Source organism: Cottoperca gobio, chromosome 1, assembly GCF_900634415.1.
Source record: "Cottoperca gobio chromosome 1, fCotGob3.1, whole genome shotgun sequence".
NCBI lineage: Eukaryota > Metazoa > Chordata > Actinopteri > Perciformes > Bovichtidae > Cottoperca > Cottoperca gobio.
Window position 1 is genome coordinate 24,928,145 of NC_041355.1, and position 23,139 is coordinate 24,951,283.

The window sequence follows — 23,139 nt, forward strand, 5'->3', positions numbered from 1 at the left end:
CTGAGGCCACCAGCGTCACACTGCCAGGGGGGGTCAGAGGTCATGCAGGTAGGGCACACCAGTCGCACCGCCGGCGGAGGAACCAGGCTGCCCACTTTGTTTCCTGTTGTCCATCAAAAAGGCCGTGCTCACCAGTAGTGGGGGATGTACTGATGAGCCAAACCACAAGGCTCTCGCCCAACCAAAGACCCCTGTGCCACGATCGGCTTCTGTTGGCTGATGGATCTCACATCCTCGCCATGTTCATTGACTCAGGCGTCAGCCTTATTGACAAGGACCTTGTCCTGCAGACGACCTCTGCCTTGTCCTGTTCCGGCCCTGGATGGTCATCTCCTGGTGATAGTAACCCATCAGACCATGTCTGGCATGCTGCTGTCCGGCAACCACCACAAGATGATTCACTTCGACGTCATGCGGTCTCCCCAGCTTCCGCTGATCCTGGGCTACCCTTGGCTCTGCCACCACAACCATAACTTTGACTGGGCAACTGGAGCCATTCTGGGGTGGAGCTCATCCTGGCAATAGGTCTGCCTCAAGCAAGCCAGCATTCTTTCGGTTCTAGTCCTGCAAGTCTAGACCTGTCAGGGGTGCCAGCTGAATTCCACGACTTTCAGGAGGTGTTCAGCAAGGCCAAGGTGACTGCGCCATTGACCTGCACCCAAGGGCCATCTGTATTCCCTGTCTGCACCTGGGTGTGAGGCCATGGAGACATACATCAATGACTCTGGCCACCGGGATTATCCACCCCTCTTCTTCACCTGCTGGTGCAGGTTTCTTCTTTGTGGAAAAGAAGGACAAGTTGCTGAGGCCATGCATCAACTACAGGGGCCTTAAATGGTATTCATGGTTTAAAAAACATTATCCCCACTCATCTCCTCCAGCTTTGAGTTGTTGCAAGTTCCACCCCTCATCTGTCTCCTTTCTGGTGTACATCATGTGACAGGAGGAGTATGCTGATAGGCACCGCCAAGGTGTCAGCTGTTACGTTCTTTTCAAGGCGACTTTCCCTGGCAGAGAGGAACTATGACATTGGGAACCGAGAGGAATGGCGCCACTGGCTCGAGTGGACCAAGTTGCCGTTCTTGGTCTGGACTGATCACAGAAACCTTGAGTACATCCAGTCTGCCAAAAAGACAGCAGAACTGGTCCTGCACCACTTCTTCCGGCTTCATGGTCTCGCCATCAATGTGGTCTCCGACTGAGGATCCCAGTTTAAATCAGTGTTTTGGAGGGAATGAACCGATTCATCGATGGAGGTCTTGCCTACACGTTTCACTGCCTTTTATGTTTCCACCCCCGTTGGAAACTTTTCTAGTTGATAAACCGCCAACCATATAAAATTATTTGATTGGTCTTGTGGTCACTCCAGTTGTAAAGTGGTTATAAAAATGATCTCATGTCAGTCCACTGAGTTCCCAGTCAGCTTTGCAATGCCTGGCCTGGTGTTTAAAGCAGGACGTTGTAGTTCCTCTGTCAGGTGACAGCACAGTCCTATTTAGAGCTGCTGTATTCCTAATTGTTTGTTTCAGCTTCTTTGACCTGCAGAGAAAAGCCTTTTTCCCACGTGAAGGGACAGTGTGTGTGTGTGTGTGCGTATTTGTGTGTGAAAACCCTATTCCAAACACAGACAAAAACACACAGAATCAGGGGAAATGGAGACAGGACACATACAGAAGGACACACACACACACACACACACACACACACACACACACACACACACACACACACACACACACACACACACACATACACACACATACACACACACACACACATACACACACACACACACACATACACAACACATGCACATGTAGAAACACATCAATAAATGCATTGTTTCTTGTAGGAAATTGTGTGTTTGTGTTATCTCTGCAGACTACAATGGACTGCTTTACACTGTGTGTGTGTGTGTGTGTGTGTGTGTGTGTGTGTGTGTGTGTGTGTGTGTGTGTGTGTGTGTGTGTGTGTGTGTGTGTGTGTGTGTGTGTGTGTGCCTTGCTTCCAGCTAACAGCAATATTGTTTCTGTCAGAGTTATTGTGTGGATGTTAAATTTCTGTTTAAAATAAATTGTACAATGGCATTTATTCTATGCATTGAAGGACAGGAATTGAGATAACATTCATATACACAAGCCATACATTTGTCTTTTAGATAAATTATGTGAATTATGAGACGAGTCTAAACATTGGATAGTAATGCAGCTAGTAGATGTCCTCTGTTTTATTATTTTACACATACTCTCGCTAGGTGTGCATGTTACCTGGTTGCCAACTGATTTGCATAAATATGTAGATTGCTAATACAGATGGCTTATTATAAGATCACGACCTTGACATGGATTTAATAGTAATAACATCACATATCTACTTGTTTTTATTCTAAACTAACTTTACTATCTAAGTTTGATTTTGTTTTGTCAGAAAAGACAGAGTTAACGATTTATTTCAGTGCATTATCATCTCTCTTTTTATGATACTTCAGTTACAGAGTGCTGCATTTAGCAGGCTTTTAATAATAGAAGAAGATTTAGATGCACATTTAGGAGCTGCTTGAAAGAAATATCTAATGATTTAATATCTAGAGAAAATAAAATATTGCATGTATGTGTTTACGTCATGACTTCATACATATGCAAATTAGCACTAGGCATCATCTAGCAACATCTAACGACTTTTACAGCAGACTTCTCACTGAAAATAGTTTGCAATACTGATTGCCTCCACATGGCTCTCAACATGGAGACAGCTGAGCTGGCGGCTAGCAGCTAACGGTGCGAAGATCGCTAATAGCACTAACAATGGCAATGGTGCCAACAGTATTGATTGGGGGGGGGGAACTGGAGGGTGAGTGTTACACTACACTACGTTACACTATACTACGCGGGACGCTGTTATTAGCAGTATCAAGGGTATGAGCACAGTGCAATGCGGCAGCCAGTGGGGCACACAAACAAGGATTTTCAAACATGCACATCTGGCCCAGCTACCAAAACAAAGAGCAGAGAAATTGAGATTCAAATACAGACGGAGAGGGAGAGAGACTTTATTCACTGATTAAGACATCATTACTCCACTATATCTTTTCACAGCAAATAGTTATTTCCTGCTTTATTAATGCTCTGAATATCGTATAGAATCAGAAAAACAAGAACTTCTACCACAGGCAACTGTGTAGTACAGCACAGGCCCACTGAATTTAGCCCATAGCCCGCTCTATTAGAGCTGCAAACATTTGGAACGCAATACCTAACTTTTTCAGACAACGCTGTTGTCCCTCTAGTTTTAAATCAAGTACTAAACATAGGGTGTTTTATTTAATTTCCTGTATGATGTAATTTTTATTCTTTATACCCCTGTTGGAATTATAGCATTTGATGATGATAGGTCAGGAACAGGTGATTCTGGTGAAGGAGAAGAAGACCTTGGAAATTACACTGAATGGAACGCGTTATAACGCACTAACTTTAGGAGTGATAGAGGAGGATATTTGCAACCTGGAACAGGACGGCGAACCTGAGGGTGTGGAGAGGCAGGTGAGGATCGCTTTCTGGTGGGAGACAGCATTATGCAGCAGGAGGCGATAGGGGAGGATAGGATCTGGGAGTAGCTCAGCCAAAGGAGAGAAAAAATAAGCGAGAGGGATGTCATCATCGCCTATACCGAACGATTTGTAGAGCGGAAGAGAGAGCCTTTTACAACCATTGACTACAGAAACCCAGGGGAAGGGAAAGGCCTGGGATGTCAGCAGGAGTAGCCATGGTTTTTTGGTTACCTGCAAGTTAACCAGGAATACATCTCCATCTGCCACAGGAGGAGATCCTTGATGAGCCATCAGTCAACCACAACAAAAAGGACCGACAGAGAACCGCGCGGAAGTGTAGTAAGGACACCATGGGAGCAGGGAGAAAAACATACTTGCTCAGGTTCCATACAGGAGCCAACAGCAGTAAAATGCAGACTTCTAACCCGGGAACAGAAGGGAAAACTTACCACCAAGGGCCCAGCTCTGATAAGTTTTAGCTCAAGAGGTCTTCCTCTGGAGGTACCATCTGTGCAAGTCGAGGTGTTTAACCAAACCTCAAGTCAACTTTGTTCCAGAATCTTTAGATTTAAAGTTGTACAGTTTCTGGCTAGAGAGTTTGGTTTGTCTTACGTTGCTTGGTTTGGAATTGACAGCAGTATCAGTTCCCTCTCAACACAGCCCCTGTATCACATCGACAGAGACACTCCCACAGGGCTTGTGTGTGAGTGTATGTGTGAGTGTGTGTGTGTGTGTGTGTGTGTGTGTGTGTGTGTGTGTGTGTGTGTGTGTGTGTGTGCGTGTGTGTGCGTGTGTGTGCGTGTGTGTGTGTGTGTCAGCTGAATTTATGATCTGTCAGGTTCCTGTTTGTACCTGTTTGTGATATTTATCCTGTCATCACATTCACCATATATCGCCGCATCATATCCATATTCATTTATATATGCGATTAATTTAGATAAATTAATCATAAAGCTTGTAATTAATTAGATACATTTTTTTAATTGCTTGACAGCCCTAAAATAAATATATATATATAGTGATGGAAAGAACAAATCACATAGCCTATGGTTATGCTGTTCTTAGAGCCTCATCAGTAGTTTGGATAAAAATGTAAAGTTTGTCCTGAGGGTTGTGCTGCAGGAAGAGTTAATTTAAATAAATGGCGTTCTCCCCTGGAGGGTATGAATTTTATGAATCAGACTCATCAATCGATTGATAAGTCTTGGGAACAAGTAGTAGTGGCTGATGGATGCACTAGAGCAGTGGTTCCCAAATGGTGTGCTGCGGCACAGTGGCAGAATTTTTAAGTTCTCTCCTTACCTTTCCTCCACTCTGTCTCTGACTGTAAGTGTGTGTTTGTGTGTGTTTGTGGGTTCTGAAGCGTAGCTCCGCCCTTCACGAAGCAGAGGCGATAATGTAAATACGCAAAGCAACTGAAACGTCCACATAAATGAGATAAATGACATAAGCGTTTAGTTTATTTAATAAAAGAGCACCTGTTCAATGTGAAAAGTGAGTTGTGAGTTGTTATATATATATATATATATATATATATATATATATATATATATATATATATATATATATATATATATATATATATATATATTTATTTATATATATATATATATAAAAAAAGAAAAACGTCTTGAATTTCAGGGGGAGAGGGTTGGGGGGTGCGCAGCCCAGGGAAGCACTGTACTTTATCGGTATTTTGTCCTACACACTTATTTGACAATATAGAAACAAGAGGCCTTATATGCTTCACCTAAATAGTAAAACAATCATAAAAAAAAAAGAATCTGTCAAAGCAAACCCGTTTTAGCCATTTGTGCATGGTGGGAAATATTAGAGTGTGACACATCAAAGGCTCTCTGCTAGTGTGAAGGAGAATAGCTTCTTAACAGTGATACTATGTGTTATAGAGGGGATTTTGCCCAGATATGAACTCAGGTGTGCCTTAAGATTTTGGCTTGGTCTTTGGTGTGCCTTGGACACAGAAAGTGTGGGAACCCCTGCATAGAGATCAATTTCCCCCTCAGGAAAGGATTAATGCGTAATGATCAACAATGTCTATAGATACCGTGCCTTGAACCAAAATATTGATCAAGCTGATCAAGCTGCAAACTGCCGAAACCTATTAAATCAATTAGAAAAGGTGCCAAATTTGATTTGGACTCAAATTCATCAGATTATCAGACTCTCTTATTGTCATGATCTTGGTTTCAAATCAAATCAAATCAAATTTATTTGTATAGCCCAATATCACAAATTATACATTTGTCTCAGTGTGCTTTACAGACTGTACAGGTTACGACACCCTCTGTCCTTAGACCCTCGCATCGCACAAGGAAAAACTTCCTAAAAGAAACCCCATAATTAAAGGGGGAAAAATGAAAGAAACCTCAGGGAGAGCAACTGAGGAGGGATCCCTCTCCCAGGACGGACAGACGTGCAATAGATGTCGTATGTACAGGCTAAACAACATAGTACAAATACAACATTTGCCAGAAATTATGTTGTGTTGAAATAAAGAGAAAGTATGGATGAATCCAGGAAAATGTCAAAAAGACTTCCCGGTATCCAGCAGGACCAGGGCAGCAGGCGCAGCCACGATTCCTGATCCTGACGTAAACTTTATCAGTGGCAACCTGCCACATGAGAGACAGAAACTCCGGGGATGATGCCCCGGATGATGAGTTAGTAACATACATTTACATAAATGCATACAGATAGAGAGGAAGAAGAAGAGAGGGAGGGGAGGAGAGAGGAAGAGAAGGAAGAGAGCAGGGAGGTGTCCCCCGGCAGTCTAAGCCTATAGCAGCATAACTAGGGGCTGATCCAGGGCAAACCTGAGTCAGCCCTAACTATAAGCTTTATCAAAAAGGAAAGTCTTTAGCCTACTCTTAAATGTGGAGAGTGTGTCTGCCTCCCAAACACAAACTGGAAGCTGGTTCCACTGGAGAGGAGCTTGATAGCTGAAGGCTCTGGCTCCCATTGTACTCTTAGAGACTCTAGGAACCACAAGTAACCCTGCAGTCTGGGAGCGTAATGCTCTAGTTGGTTTATAAGGTACTATGAGATCTTTAAGATATGCTGGAGCCTGACCATTAATTGCTTTGTAAGTCAGGAGAAGGATTTTGAATTCTATTCTGTATTTTACCGTTTAGGGCCAAGTATAATAACTTCAGTTTTGTCTGTGTTTAACATCAAAAAGTTGCTAGACATCCAAGTTTTTATGTCCTTAAGGCTTGAAGTTTAGCCAATTGATTGGTTTCATCTGGTTTAATTGATAGATATAATTGGGTATCATCCGCATAACAATGAAAGTTTATAGAGTGGTTCCTTATAATATTGCCCAAAGGAAGCATATATAATGTGAATAGAATCGGTCCAAGTACAGAACCCTGCGGAACTCCAAGACTGACTTTGGCTGTCATGGAGGATTTATCGTTAACAAGTACAAATTGAGATCGCTCAGATAAATAGGACTTGAACCAGCTTAGTGCGGTTCCTTTTATGCCAACACAATGTTCCAGTCTCTGTAGTAGAATGTCATGATCAACAGTGTCGAAAGCAGCACTGAGGTCTAACAAGACAAGAACAGAAACAAGTCCTTTGTCTGATGCCATTAGAAGGTATCTTTCACCGGTGCCGTCTCTGTGCTATGATGAACTCTAAATCCAGATTGAAAAACCTCAAATAAACTATTATTATGTAAAAACTGTTTTGCAACTGCTTTCTCAAGGATCTTAGCGAGAAAGGGTAGGTTAGATATTGGCCTATAGTTGGCTAAAACCTCTGGATTCTGGTTTCTATTTCCTGTTTTATTTTGAAATGTTCCTTTCCCCTTGTGTCATGTCTGGTATTACTTCCTACCCTTGTGTTTTCTGCCTTTCTCCCCAGGTGTGTCTCGTTCCCTTCATTAGTTTCCTCCTGTGTATTTGCCTTTCTGTTCCAGCTGTGTCTCATTCCCTCATTTAGTGTCTGTGTATATATCCCTGTCTGTCTCAGTGTTCTTTGTTGGATTGTAATTCATGTTATGTGTTTGTTACTGGCCTGTATCTGCCTGTTCGTGTCCTGCGCTGCCCCTGATTGGTTTGTGTTGTTTTGTTACTTTGTGTTTCTGTATGTTTATTAGCTTTTGTTAATAAAGCGCTTTTTATTTTTTTATTTTATTTTTTTAAATCACAATCCATTGTACTGCATTTGGGTCCTCACCTTCACCGAACGGTGACACTTATAATCATTATTTAATCATTCTTCAAATTTACTATAATGTTATTTCTTTTAAAATTGCATTGTTACATTACACTGTTGTACCAAAGTAAATATGGAGCCACATTCAGAGTTTACGTTTTATTTATAGTTATAGTTGATGTGCAGTGGAAGCCATTAAATTCATGAGCAGATAAAAACAAGGACGAGGTCGAGGAGACTTCTGTAGGGAGGTGTGTGTGCGAAGTCAGAGCCAAGAGTGGATCTGTATCTCATTAAGGACCATATGAAAGTCAAAATCAGAATTGAAAAGATCAGATTCCATGTGATTTGAACAGTATCCACGAGCGGAAAAACATCCTCACAAGGGAGTACTTCTGCTCTGTGTGCTAAAACGTGGTCCCACAAACACGGGGCTGTGATGAGTGCAAGCTCAACCCTCCCAATGTGCTCGCAACTGCTCAATCCTCGCTCATTCTTCAAGTTGACTTTGGAGGCGCGGATGGAATAAGCAGTGGCCGATGTCTCCTCTTTGACGAGTGCACCATTGATAATGATCATCATGCACTCTCATGAATACAACCATGTCTGATTTGAACTTACACACCAACAAAGAATTATTGCATGTGACTATTTGGTCAACATCCTTCACAATTCTGCACCATTGGGAATCCTGTGGAGAGACTGTGAAAGATGTAGTGGAAAACTGCCGTTGTAATCTGTTTCAGTGAAGCCATTCAGGTCACGATGCCACCACTCCTCGGCCCGACTCTGCATCCACTCAAAACTCCGTAGAGAAGTAGCAGCTATTGCTCCACAAAATAATAAAACATTTGTAAACAACATCCTCGTCCTCATTATCATCTTCCCATGAAGACACTGGCTTCCAATGCACATTAACTTATACATGAATCTGACTTCTGTGGCCTCCATGTTGACTTCCGTACGACAGCGTGCTGTGTGAGACGTCTTTCTTATTGTTCTTTTGCGCATGTGGGTCAGTTCAGGACTGTGACCAGTTCACACTGGAACTGATATAGGCCACACTTAAAATATAACTTGTACAGCCATACAAAAATATCTGAGCAATAAGTACAATGAGCACTAAGGCTTGCAGTGTAAACATAGCCTTTGCACAATGTGTGTTCACGTACCACAGAGTGTTTCTTGGTCAGTCAGTAGTTGACTATTCAAGTTGGGTTTTGATAAGAGTAACAGCAGTGTTCTTAGTGAAGGTGTCTCTTGTCTCTTTCAGGACTCTTCACCAAAGCCAGACATGGAGCAGAAGTTGCGTTCAGCCTCCAGTGTTGATGAACTGATGAGTCTTATCTATCCTTCATACTGGACCGCTCTGAAGTGCAGATCCAAACTTTCTGCTGCTGCCTCTAAGATTTCTCAGCGGCCGCTGGCTGATGCAGGAGAGCCAACATTCGCTGCTGCCTACCTCAACTTGGATGTCCTAAAAAGTATGTTTTCACTTTGTTTTATTACTATTTCTCTGCATCACATCAGCATCATCATTTTTTTCTGACCAGGTCACAGTGAAGTGATTTGTTTTCCAGTACGCTTGTACTGTATGTCTGTTTGGTTTGCCTTCATAAAATATTCCTCTGCACTATCTCTGTCAACTGGTTTTTATTCTGTAATGTTCATGCTTCTAGGAAGTCACTGAAACTGAATATAATTGACACCTTGTCACAAGATAAAATAGATCCAGTCTTAACACAATTTTGACCAAACGCGTAGCTACTGCAGTTTGCCTTTGTAAAGCAGTACAATAAGTTTTCTTTCTTACAGTATGTGAGTCACTTTCTCTTAATACCATATTTCGTTTGATAGAAACTCATGCCTTTACTGGTGGGGGTTGTTGAGGGTGGTGAGAAAAAAAGATGTCTTTGGATATTAAAAGTATTAGATTGTTCCAGTCTGACTGGGAGCGTTCCGCTCTGTGCTGTCTGCGGCTGCGTGGGCCAGGCTGGCCAATGCCACAGCCAAGGACCATACAGTTACTACTGACATCAGAAATTGAAAAATAAAAACACTATGACCATGGCCGTATCGCCCTAAAATGGATCAGCCTTAATGTACTGTTGGTTTAGTGATGACCTCAGTACTTTCCCAAGTTGTACTCGTGTGGGCTAAAATATGAATGTGAAATCTGTTGACCACATTTCTGACTTGGCAACATTTGAATATACAAATGTAGAAACCACATTTTTGTATACGAGTGTATGATATGTGTGCATATTTTTGCCTTTGTGCATTGCTGTCCATGTGTACAGCAGCTGAGAGAAAAAAAAACCCTGTTGGTGGTGGTCTGACTTTCTGTGTGTGTGCAGGTATAGAGTCGGAGTGGAGGAAGACTCAGTGCATGCCCAGGGAAGTGTGTGTCGACGTGGGCAGGGAGTTCGGGGCTCCCACCAACATCTTCTATAAACCACCCTGTGTGTCCGTCTACAGATGTGGAGGATGCTGCCACTCTGAAGACAAACAATGCAGGAATATCTCTACTGGTTACCTCAGCAAAACTGTAAGCCCATTCTTATTCTTTTACACTTCTTATATGTGTTCAAATATGGATCTGTATAAATCGGATCCTTGATGATTAAAGTTTGGAACACCCAAAATTTCACAAGAAAAAGTCTGATCCATAGCTCAAAGGTTTAGCTGTAATACCACTGTCACCAGGTTCACACCTTGGAGCTATTTGTTTTGGGTTTTCTCTACTTCTGCCATGCAATCCTTTTGTGAATTCAACACTGATCATTTAAATGTAAACATATAGATCTAATACTGTTTTTATTTTTTTCCTTATTCCATCGGTAGTTCAAACTTTCAATACAATTCAACAGACCTAATGCAAGAATCATGCCATGAGTGCTGCAAAAAAATAAAAATACTAATCAAATATTTTTTGATGTATCCTCTGTCTCTGTACCAAATTTCATAGGAATCCATCCAATAGTTGTCGAGATATTTCACACTATACCAAAGTGTTGGTTGAGCCAGACTGATCAACGAGAGCCGGACCACAAGCACGGCTGAGATTTCAGTCTGTCCCGTCCTCCAGTCTGCTCCAACACAGCTCAAATTCACAAATGTGTTTAAATCTGTGTTAGTGAGCACTTCTCCTTTGCCAAAATAATCCATCCACCTCACAGGTATGGCATATCAAGATGCTAATTAGACAACAGGTGTGTGTTGTGGAAGTTTTCCTGCTTTACTCTGGAGAGATGTATATAAAGTCAAATAAATGGTGATAGAGACAGAGTTGTCTTTTTACATTTATTTGAGATCTCAAAGGTACCAGTCCTACAGAGCACTGGTGTAGTCTGTAGGAGAGCCCAGGTTGGAAGAAAACACATAAGTATTTTATACAATTTGGTTTGGAGACGAGGTGATGAAAAACCACAGGGGGCCGGGCCAAACTGCCCTTTGATGCTTGTAAGGTAATAGTTATGTAAACAGAATATTTCACATGTTCTGTGAATAGAACCCGGGGGAAGACCCAGGACTCGGTGGAGAGATTATATCTCCTCACTGGCCTGGGAACGCCTCAGGATCCCCCAGTCGGAGCTGGCAGATGTGGCAGTTTGGGGTTCCTTACTGGAGCTGCTGCCCCCGCGACCCGACCCCGGATAAGCAGTAGACGATGGATGGATGAACTGGGTGGTCAGAAAACCAGTCAGTATCTGGCGTGACCACCATTTGCCTCACGCAGTGCAACACATCTCCTTTGCATAGAGTTGATCAGGTTGTTGGTTGTGGCCTGTGGAATGTTGGTCCATTCCTCTTCAATGGTTGCGAAGTTGCTGGATATTGGCAGGAACTGGAACACGCTGTCGTATACGCCAATCCAGAGCATCCCAAACATGCTCAATGGTGACATGTCCGGTGAGTATGCAGGCCATGCAAGAACTGGGATGTTTTCAGCTTCCAGGAATTGTGTGCAGATCCTTGCAACATGGGGCCGTGCATCATCCTGCTGCAACATGAGGTGATGGTGATGGATGAATGACACAACAATGGGCCTCAGGATCTCGTCACGGTATCTCTGTGCATTCAAAATGCCATCAATAAAATGCACCTGTGTTCGTTGTCCATAACATATGCCTGCCCATACCATAACCCCACCGCCACCATGGACCACTCAATTCACATCAGCAAACCGCTCACCCACATGACGCCATACTTGCTGTCTGCCACCTGCTCTATACAGTGAAAACCGCGATTCATCCGTGAAGAGAACAGCTCTCCAAAGTGCCAGACGCCATCGAAGGCGAGCATTTCCCACTCAAGTCGGTTACGACGAAGAACTGTAGTCTGGTCAAGACCCCGGTGAGGACGACGAGCATGCAGATGAACTTCCCTGAGACAGTTTCTGACAGTTTGTGCAGAAATTATTTGGTTATGCAAACCAATTGTTGCATCAGCTGTCTGAGTGGCTGGTCTCATACAATCTTATAGGTGAAGATGCCGGATGTGGAGGTCCTGGGCTGGTGTGGTTACATGTGGTCTGCGGTTGTGAGGCCGGTTGGATGTACTGCCAAATTGTCGGAAACGCCTTTGGACACGGCTTATGGTAGAGAAATTAACATTGAATTGAACATTCCTGCAGTCAGCATGCCAATTGCACGCTCCCTCAAAACTTCAACATCTGTGGCTTTGTGCTGTGTGATAAAATGGGGTGGGGGTGGTCAGATTGAGGTTTGACAGCATGCTTTCGCTCTCAGTTAGGGGCTCTTCCTGAGGCTGCACTGTTTACTGAGGGGCCATAAATCACTGCTGAAAGATAATTGGACCGGGCTTGTTTAAACAAAATAAAGTAGCTTTATGTAAAAAAATAAACACTATAAATTAAGTTAGTTTTGAGATTTCAATATAGGTTCAATTTAACCAGATTTCCGGCCCTGTGAAAGCATGCAAACCTCATTAAAACCCTGAATAGTAGAAAAAACCTCCCTCGCTCCAGCATTGAATGAAACTACCACTTTTAAAAAGAAAAATCACTGGTCACGAACCATGGAACGAAAAAACACAGAATCCAACACACAAAACACACAAGGCAGGAAGTTAAGTGACCTGGAACGAGAGGGAAAGGTGAGTTTCAAAACAAAACAGGAAGTGCAAGACGACACTAGACAAGCTTGACTGTAACTTAACATAACCTGACCTGAGAGGTATTACACACTGAACATGAACTAAACTATAACATAAATACATGACATTAAATAATCTGACGGGACATGACAGGTTATTGGTTGGTCTGTCTCTATAGGTCACCCTGGGCCATTTTAAGACAGGTTTTGGTACATCCCTCCCTCAATAATAATGGTGATAATTTTAAGTCTTGTGATTGTTGTGGTGAGGAGAAAGCGCTCTCGATTTACCAGTCCATTTACGTTCCAACCCTCACCTATGGTCATCAGTTTAGGGTAGGGATTAAAAGAATGACATCATTGATATAAGCGGACAAATTAGTTTCCTTCGTAGGGTGGCTGGGCTCAGCCTTAGAGATAGGCTGTCAGATGTACCACCCTAAAGACAAACTTTACTTTTTCGCTTGCAGAGTTAATCTCTGGCTAAACCTCCTTGCGATCTCTGAGCTTTTTTACTTTCACTCAGACTTGGATCCCACTAGAGACCACCAGCTCTGCAGCCCTCCTCAACCTACCCCTTCACCCACACACCCAGACATGCCAGGGAGAGGGGGCACTGGTTTGCTAATCTCATCCAAGTGGAGATGTTTTCTCTACCAGCTTCCTTATTTCACGCCTTTTTCTTTCAAATTTCATATATTTTTTGTTATCTATTATTACCGTTACTATCTTTTTTCGCTCTCTTGCTTGCGTCTCTCTCAGTGCGAGCTGACAGAACCACTCTACGGTCAGCTAAATGAAATGGAAGAAGTCCAAACTATTTGGGGACCTCGTTGCCTATCAATCTCTTCTGTCCTCTTTCTCTGCATCCTTCTCTGCCGCTTAAAGCACTGACCTTCTCCCCTTCCTCACCCCCGTCATCCATGCCTTTTTGACAACTACTTATTTTTCGATCACTCTAAAAGCAGCTAGACTCAACCCTCTTTTAAAGAAGCCCACACTCAACCCTTCCGATGTAAAGAATTACAGACCTGTCTCTCTTCTTACATGTCTTTCTAAAATACTTGAAATTGCTGCCATCACTCAGCTTCCTGCATATATCCAACAACCTTCTTGATCACTACCAGTCAGACTTTCAAGGCAGGCCACTCAACTCCTTGCCGTCAAAGAGGAACTTTACACTGCTAGAGCAGACTCTCTCTCCTTTGTTTTCATCCTGCTGGACCTTTCAGCAGCGTTTGACACGGTGAACCACCAGATTTTAATCTCCACCTATCAAGAACTGGGAGTCTAAGGCTCTGCACTCTCTCTGTTCACATCCTACCTCAAGGACCGCACTAACAGGGTAACTTGGAGAGGATATGTGTCTGAACCTTGGAGCCTCACTCCTGGGATCTCTCAGGGTTCTGTTCTGGATCCCCTCATCTTTTCCTCTACACCAATTCACTTAGCTTTGTTATCCACTCACATGGCTTTTCCCACCACAGCTATGCAGATAGTAGAAGGAATGCTAAATATAATTTTGTTCAGGGGATCAGAAAAGAAAAAATGCCCACAAGATATTTGCACTTTTCACACTTATAGGGTACATTTTTGCCAAGAGAATAACCTAATGTTGCTTGAGACAAAACGCTTGGATTCCGCTTTGATTAACTGTCTGTATTGTGTATTTTATATAGCAATACTAAATTCCCACTAGGGAGCATCACATCACAGTAATCCAAACAGCATTAAAAACTGTAGTAAAATCAGTAGTACGAGAACATTTCAGACACTCAGTACAAATAATGGCCACATTCAGTGTCTTTAGCTCAATGACTTCAGGCCTGATTGTCCTTCAACCATGTTTTCAAACTATCTTTTATATATATACTGAAATTAAGAAATAGATGGAAAGAGCTGGGAGACCTGCCACCAAACAAAGATGTGCTTCATGATTCAACAGCTCTATTATGAAAACTATAAGTCACTCATTAGAGCACAAACCTTTAACAGAAGCTGATGCAGTCTTGTACAAAACAGCTTAGGCATGCGGGCAGTTATTTGGTGTTGATATATTGGATGACATGCTGATGTTTACTTTGGTTTACAGTAAGTGCTGCTGCTGTAGATTTAAGAGTACATGTTTTCTTTAAACATTTCCTGAAGAAGATCACATGGTCTGAAGTCTTCCTGCAGCTGGATGAGTGCAAAACATTAGTACACAGTGAGGACATGCCTCAATAACAGATCATAAATAATAAAGAGAATCCTTTCAAATACAAAGTGCACATGATGAAGATGCATGACACAACGCATCTGATAATGTAACAGGACAACTGTGCAGGACAACTGTGCCAACTGTGTGATGATGGGGCCCAGGAAACGGAAGGACTCCGCAGCGTAAACTGAGGAGTCACACAGGGTGATGGGTCAGCTGTGTTCTTTTAAAAATGCACAACCATGTCAACTGTTTTTAGAGCATTGAGCACTAAGTTGTTCTGACTGCACCAAGTCACCAGATGTTCAATCGCCCACCTGTAGGCGGACTTATCCCAATGAGAGATGAGTCCAATGAGGGTGGTGTGTACATTTGCCAAAATAATGTTGGACTCCGTAGTTTTCTCTGGTCCTCTGCCAAATCTTTTGAATGATGACATGTTTAGCTGCATGTCATCATTCCGTCGCTGGCTCTCATGGTGGTGTCCAGATAATGATGTGGGCTTCGTAGACAATTGGCGGTCTTTCTGGGGAAGACCTGGTCTGATTAGAAGTGACGGCATCCATCCTACTTTGGATGGAGCAGATCTCATATCCAATAGTATTACAAAGTTTATTAGTAGACCTAATCCATGACAACCCAGAGTTGAGACCAGGAGAAAGAGTTGCAGTCTTACACACTTCTCTGTGCTTCTTTCCGGGCAGTCACCCACTCAAATCCCCATAGTGATTGTGTCTGCCCCACGACCACTGAAATTAATCAAGTCTATGGTTAACAGAAGAGGAGTTATACATGAAAACCTAATTAAAATAAACACCACCGCTGCAAAAGTGCAACTAAATCTAAAAATTAAATGTGGGCTCTTAAACATCAGATCTTTATCAACGAAAGCTGGATTGGTAAATGATTTAATATCTGATAATAAGATTGATTTATTTTGTCTCACTGAAACCTGGCTGAGACATGAAGAATATGTCAGTCTAAATGAATCCACTCCACCTGGTCATATTAATACTCACATTCCTCGAGGTACTGGCCGAGGAGGTGGAGTTGCGGCCATATTTGAGTCAAACCTCTTGATCAATCCTAAGCCTAAACTAAACTATAACTCTTTTGAAAGCCTTGTTCTTACGCTCTCAAACCCAACATGGAAAACAATAAAGCCAGTTTTATTTGTTACTGTGTACCGCCCTCCTGGTCCGTATTCTGAATTTCTATCAGAATCTCAGAATTGTTATCAAGTTTAGTCCTTAATACAGATAAAGTAATTATTGTAGGTGACTTTAATATTCATGTGGATGTTGATAGTGACAGCCTTAATAATGCATTTATCTCAATATTAGATTCAATTGGGTTCAGTCAAAATGTACATGAACTAACTCACTGTTTAAACCACACTCTGGACCTTGTTCTGGGATATGGTGTTGAAATTGAAAGTTTATCAGTGTGTCCACATAATCCTCTTTTATCAGACCATTTTTAAATAACTTTTGAAGTCCTGTTACTGGACTACAAGCCAGTAGGGAAAATATCCTACGCTCAATGTCTATCTGAAAGTGCTGTGACTAAATTTAAGGAAGTGATTGCATCAGCACTTAATTCAATACCAGGACTATTATCTGGCTACGTACCACAATCCTTTAAAGTAGCTGTAATAAAACCACTTCTTAAAAAGCCTAGTCTTGATCCAGAGGTTTTAGCCAACTATAGGCCGATATCTAACCTTCCCTTTCTCGCTAAGAGAAAGCAGTTGCAAAACAGTTGTGTGATTTTTTACATAATAGTTTATTTGAGGTTTTTCAATCTAGATTTAGAGTTCATCATAGTACAGAGACGGCACTGATGAAAGTTGCCAATGACCTTCTATTGTCATCAGACAAAGGACTTGTCTTGTTAGACCTCAGTGCTGCTTTCGACACTGTTGATCATGACATTCTACTACAGAGACTGGAACATTGTGTTGACATAAAAGGAACCGCACTAAGCTGGTTCAAGTCCTATTTATCTGAGCGATCCCAATTTGTATGTGTTAACGATAAATCCTCCATGACAGCCAAAGTCAGTCTTGGAATTCCGCAGGGTTCTGTACTTGGACCGATTCTATTCACCTTATATATGCTTCCTTTGGGCAATATTATAAGGAACCACTCTATAAACTTTCATTGTTATGCGGATGATACCCAATTATATCTATCAATTAAACCAGACGAAACCAATCAATTGGCTAAACTTCAAGCATGCCTTAAGGACATAAAAACTTGGATGTCTAGCAACTTTTTGATGTTAAACACAGACAAAACTGAAGTTATTATACTTGGCCCTAAACGCCTCCGAAACGCATTTTCTAATGACATAGAAGCTCTGGATGGCATTAATTTGGCCTCCAGCACCACTGTAAGGAATTTTGGTGTCATCTTTGATCAGGATCTGTCTTTTAACTCCCACATAAAACAAATCTCAAGGACTGCCTTCTTTCATCTACATAACATTGCAAAAATAAGACACATCCTGTCTCAAAATGATGCAGAAAAACTAGTCCATGCATTTGTTACTTCAAGGCTAGATTACTGCAACTCATTGTTATCAGGTTGTCCCAAAAAGTCGCTTAAGACTCTTCAGTTGATCCAAAATGCAGCGGCACATGTATTAACAAGGAAACGGGGATCATATTACTCCTGTATTAGCTGCTCTGCACTGGCTCCTGGTAAAATACAGAATAGAATTCAAAATCCTTCTCCTGACTTACAAAGCAATTAATGGTCAGGCTCCAGCATATCTTAAAGATCTAATAGTACCTTATAAACCAACTAGAGCATTGCGCTCCCAGACTGCAGGGTTACTTGTAGTTCCTAGAGTCTCTAAGAGTACAATGGGAGCCAGATCCTTCAGCTATCAAGCTCCTCTCCAGTGGAACCAGCTTCCAGTTTGTGTTTGGGAGGCAGACACACTCTCCACATTTAAGAGTAGGCTAAAGACTTTCCTTTTTGATAAAGCTTATAGTTAGGGCTGACTCAGGTTTGCCCTGGATCAGCCCCTAGGTATGCTGCTATAGGCTTAGACTGCCGGGGGACACCTCCCTGCTCTCTTCCTTCTCTTCCTCTCTCCTCCCCTCCCTCTCTTCTTCTTCCTCTCTATCTGTATGCATTTATGTAAATGTATGTTACTAACTCATCATCCGGGGTATCATCCCCGGAGTTTCTGTGTCTCATGTGGCAGGTTGCCACTGATAAAGTTTATGTCAGGATCTGGAATTGTGGCTGCGCCTGCTGCCCTGGTCCTGCTGGACACCGGGAAGCCTTTTTGACATTTTCCTGGATTCATCCAAACTTTCTCTTTTTCGACACATCATTTTCTGTCAAATATTGTAATTGTACTATGTTGTTTATCCTGTACATACGACATCTATTGCACGTCTGTCCTGGGAGAGGGATCCCTCCTCAGTTGCTCTCCCTGAGGTTTCTTCCATTTTTCCCCCTTTAATTATGGGGTTTCTTTCAGGAAGTTTTTCCTTGTGCGATGCGAGGGTCTAAGGACAGAGGGTGTCGTAACCTGTACAGTCTGTAAAGCACACTGAGACAAATGCATAATTTGTGATATTGGGCTATACAAATAAATTTGATTTGGTGTCGTACGCAAACCTCAGGAGCTTGACGGACCGGTACCTAGAGGTGGTAGGACAGGATAAGGCTCTCAAAAGATCTGTAGGCGTTAAGTCCTGTGATCCTTGTTTGGGAAGGGGATGATGGTGGAGGTTTTGAGGCATGTCTCGAATGAGGTGTCGACATTTTCTGTAAACACTGGAGACAGCTGATCAGCACAGTGCTTCAGTGTGGATGCTGCTTTGTGGGATTTTTAGTGAGGAGGGGGCCTCTGTAAAGTCCGGTTGTGAGGAGGAACAGATCCCTGATGAGGTGAGGGAGGGGGAGCTGGTGAATGGGTTTGCAGGGGATGGTGTCAGAACGGTCCCAATGTCTTTCAAATTGACAGTATTGACAGGGTCCGAGCTCATATGAGATGGACTGAAGCAAAGGAAAAGTGTACTATGGTCTGATGAGTCCACATTTCAAATTGTTTTTGGAAATCATGGACGTTGTGTGAAGAGGAAAAGGACCATCCAGATTGTTATCAGCGCAAAGTTCAAAAGCCATCATCTGTGATGGTGTTAGTGTTAGTGCCCATGGCATGGGTAACATGCACATCTGTGAAGGCACCGTTAATGCTGAAAGGTACATGCATGTTTTGGAGCAACATATGCTGTTATCCAAGTGACGTCTTTTTCAGGGACGTCCCTGCTTATTTCAGTAAGACAATGCCAAGCCACATTCTGCACGTGTTACAACAGCGTGGCTTCATAGTGAAAGAGTGCGGGTACAAGACTGGCCTGCCTGCACTCCAGACCTGTCTCCCATTGAAAATGTGAGGCGCAAAATACGACAATGGAGACTCGGGACTGTTGAGCAACTGAAGTCGTACATCAAGCAAGAATGTGAAAGAATTCCACCTACAAAGCTTCAACAATTATTGTCCTCAGTTCCCAAACGCTTTTTGAGTGTTGTTAAAAGGAAAGGTGATGTAACACAGTGGTAGACATGCCCCTGACCCAGCTTTTTTGGAACATGTTGCAGGCATGAAATTCAAAATTAATGAATATTTGCAAAAAAAACATGAATTTTATCAGTTTGAACATTAAATATCTTGTCTTTGTAGTGTATTCAATTGAACATAGGTCAAAAAGGATTTGCAAATGATTGTATTCTGTTTTTATTTACGTTTTACACAATGTCCCAACTTCATTGGAATTGGGGTTTGTATAACTTTAAGCCTTGCCGCTTTAAATAACACACATTCAGTCTACAATGTATTCTTGAGGTTTTTCCATACACCTCAGTCACCCCTCAGCTGATCCTCTAAACAGAGGTTAAGTTATTTTATTGCTTTTAAGCTCAGCTGCTTTATTAATTTCCCTTGAGTGTTAACTTAATGAACTGGCAGTGGCAGTCTGGGCTGATAGCTCTTTTGTTAGATGATATGGTAAAGCTGATTTCAATCAGAGCAGGAAGTCTACTGTTGCCACAATTGTTTGGATGCTTATGTGTGTTTGTAGACCTGAGTGCAAATATTTATTAACAAATTATTCGGCCGTACGATGTACGGACAATAAATATGCATTGTTGACTGCCCTCAAACTATCAGCAAATAAGATTACTTTTGTGGCCGATGTTTATCTATTGTGTAGCATTAATTTTGCACTAGCTACATTTATTTTTGTTTGCAATCGGACTTCGATAACTCCTGGCATACCCAGGTTATGATTTTGGAAAAAAAGACACTGGCTTCAGGCGCATGTCAGCTACGGGCTCTGACATGCCAAGTTTAAGTGCGGTTTGTTTACGCAAATAAGTATAGAGTACAGAAACGTTGGTCGTGTGGGAGTAGTACTGTCTTAGAGAAAGATCAACGACAAGCACTTTGTGTGACTCATTTTCCAGCACTACGTGCTCCATGCACCAGCACAGACGGTTAGCATCTTGGATGAGTAGAATAACAGACTGAGCTGCAACAAGCAGAGTTAGTAGTTACTATAGGTATTATAGCAGGCTATAAAGGCTTTTAAAGCAGGTCTTAAATAATTAAAACAAATATTTTTCATGTGGAAAAAGTTATATTAAAGGTTGTTTCATAGATTTGTATGATTGAATTTGTGCTCATTCAAAGATGTGTAAAAGTGTAATCAGGGCTGTTAACGGTTAACTTTTTAAATTTTTTTATAATGGTGTCTTTGTTTCCCTGGCACCGAACGGGAGATAAATACCAGAAAACATAGATATCGGCCAAGAATTTCACAATCAGTGCATCACCACATTAAACCTGTGTTAATCAAAACAATTCTTATCTATTGTTGTACTGAATATAGCTCTGATGAAACCACTGTAGGCTACCTGCACGTGGCTACGTTAGCAACTATCAATTAAAGAAAATCTAATACCTTGCAGCTAAATAGCTAGTTCTTTTTCTCAGAAGCTGGTCGAGACAAAAACATAGCTAAAGTGATATTGAACTGACATTCGTCATGTGAACACAAACACAATTCCAAGTGAAGGCCAATGTGTTTGCTAATATGTTAACACAAAAGCTGTGATATGATTTGTTGAGTTTCTGCCCATTGGTGGCCAGACTTTGATTAATGAAGCTTGAGAGGTCTACTATTGCTTAAACATTTGCAGTTCAGTACTAACCATCGAAATATGCTAACACAATATGAGCAAGACATACTGACACTGACATGTGCTACGATAAATGAAAAGAGGAATCATATTAACAGTAGCCTATAAATAGGTCCACTCCCTATTACTTGATATGAGGTTCATTTGTATATTTTATCTAAGTTTGTTATAAGAAATGACTATATGAATGTATCAAGTGGTGACTAACTATCATTTGTAGTTTTGCATTTTCACTGTGAGGACTGAGATGGCTGTTGATGAGCAACGAGCTGTACATTATATCAGATTTAGATGGTTAGGGTGTTTGACTGGTGCATTGGAGTCTGACAATGCTTTTGTATTGCCGTGTTATCCTCCACAGACAGAGCATTGGAAAAGCAAACATCTTCAAAAAGTCTGTGAAAAACAGTCTAAAAAGTCAGCCTCGTTTTATATTTTTGTCCAAAACTTGAAAAAGGTGTTTGAATGAACTCAGAATCGAGCATGATAACCTTAAGTTGAGGTAAGAAAGAAGGAGGCTATGGTTGAAGCTGAGAGGCTTTTGCCTGACAGCAGTAACAAGGCTGTGGGTGCTGAGCCACGGTCTTTTTGAGGTTTCACAACACATTCTTTCACTCTGCTGGTTTTTCCTAACTGCTGTTTTTGGCTGCAATCTCAGACTACAGGCCAGAGTTAGAAGATTCACATATGCTACATAGTACGTAATTCAAATAATGGCAGACTAGATAGGCAATTTACAGTTTAACTGAATTCTAATGACTTTTTGAATGTGATTGTAAATCATTTCTCTCACAATGGATGTGTGGAAAGTTGAGGGGTCAAATGTGGCTTTCTTTAAGAGCGCTCTGTGGTTTATTTCGTCATCCGGAAAGTTTCATTGTGCAGATTTGCTTTGGCAGTGCCTTGAAGCAGTTGGCAAACGTTGAGAGGTTTCAACACTTAACAGGTAATAGAAGTTGTGCTAAACTGTTTAATTTACAACTTGACTGACTATCTTTAACCATTTAGGTCTGTCTCGTACTTCTCTGCATAAGGGTTTAGCTCAACACCTGCGCTGCCATGCACTTTCACTCTGCAGTGTGCTATTTTTTAACACCTTGGTTTATTCCCTCCTTCACTCTTCTATATTGTGACTAATGCATTCTGGTTTTGTCATAGTTGGCTGTGTTACCTTTAATACCTCACACATGTTGTATTACAGATATTATTATTTTGCTCCACGAGCAATGGGGCCCAACAATGGTAACGTAAGCCGGCCTGTTACTCCTTCCAACATTCTGTTCCAGAGCAAGATATCGTGACACCTAATTGCCAGATGGTAAAAACATTTTCTGTGTATAGTCATGGTTCTTAGACAATGAATCCTAATGTGTTCAATGACCTTCTAACCATTACTTTACCACCATCATCAGGCCAAAGGTTTGCATACAACAAAAACATCAGGCAGCCTGGCATGAAATTAAGCACATTCCAACTCCTCAGAGGAATACCGCTTTCCATTTTGGAATAGAGATTTCACCTGTGCAGGTCATTGCCATTGGCTCCTTCTTAATTGTAATAAGCCGTTTCTTGGATGTTTTATTATTGCTTCTACATGCAGGTCTGTAGGAAAGCAGCAACATTTTTGTACTTTGATTAATTCCAATTTTGTTTGTGGTTTAACATCTGGCAGTAGAAGGTGTGAACTCTGTGGAAATGGCGCTCATGACTGCTACATCTAGACAGAGAAGGGGAGAAGATACTCAACAACTTTGGCCTTTTTCTTGTCTTCATTATTCCTTAACATCTGTGTGACAATACAAACCACATCAGTGACAGATACACATTATATTTGGGCAAATTAATATTGTGTGTAAAGTGCTTTCTACA

The 23,139-nt window shown here is 41.8% G+C and overlaps 1 protein-coding gene across 3 annotated transcripts in view; it reads left to right on the forward strand.

Annotated features, from left to right (window-relative positions):
* Nucleotides 1–11,013, forward strand: part of LOC115010871 (vascular endothelial growth factor C-like) — a 36,465-nt gene extending 25,452 nt beyond the window's left edge. The window contains exons 2-5 of one of the 3 annotated variants that reach the window (XM_029435746.1): nucleotides 9,003–9,213; nucleotides 10,087–10,126; nucleotides 10,208–10,277; nucleotides 10,698–11,013. In XM_029435746.1, coding sequence (XP_029291606.1) covers nucleotides 9,003–9,213; nucleotides 10,087–10,126; nucleotides 10,208–10,277; nucleotides 10,698–10,712 — 336 coding nt within the window. In that variant the 3' untranslated portion in view covers nucleotides 10,713–11,013. Of the gene's footprint in view, nucleotides 1–7,554; nucleotides 7,628–9,002; nucleotides 9,214–10,086; nucleotides 10,278–10,697 lie in introns of those variants that run through there. The other 2 variants (XM_029435756.1, XM_029435738.1) reach the window with 2 other exon arrangements.
* Nucleotides 11,014–23,139: the final 12,126 nt, after the last annotated feature.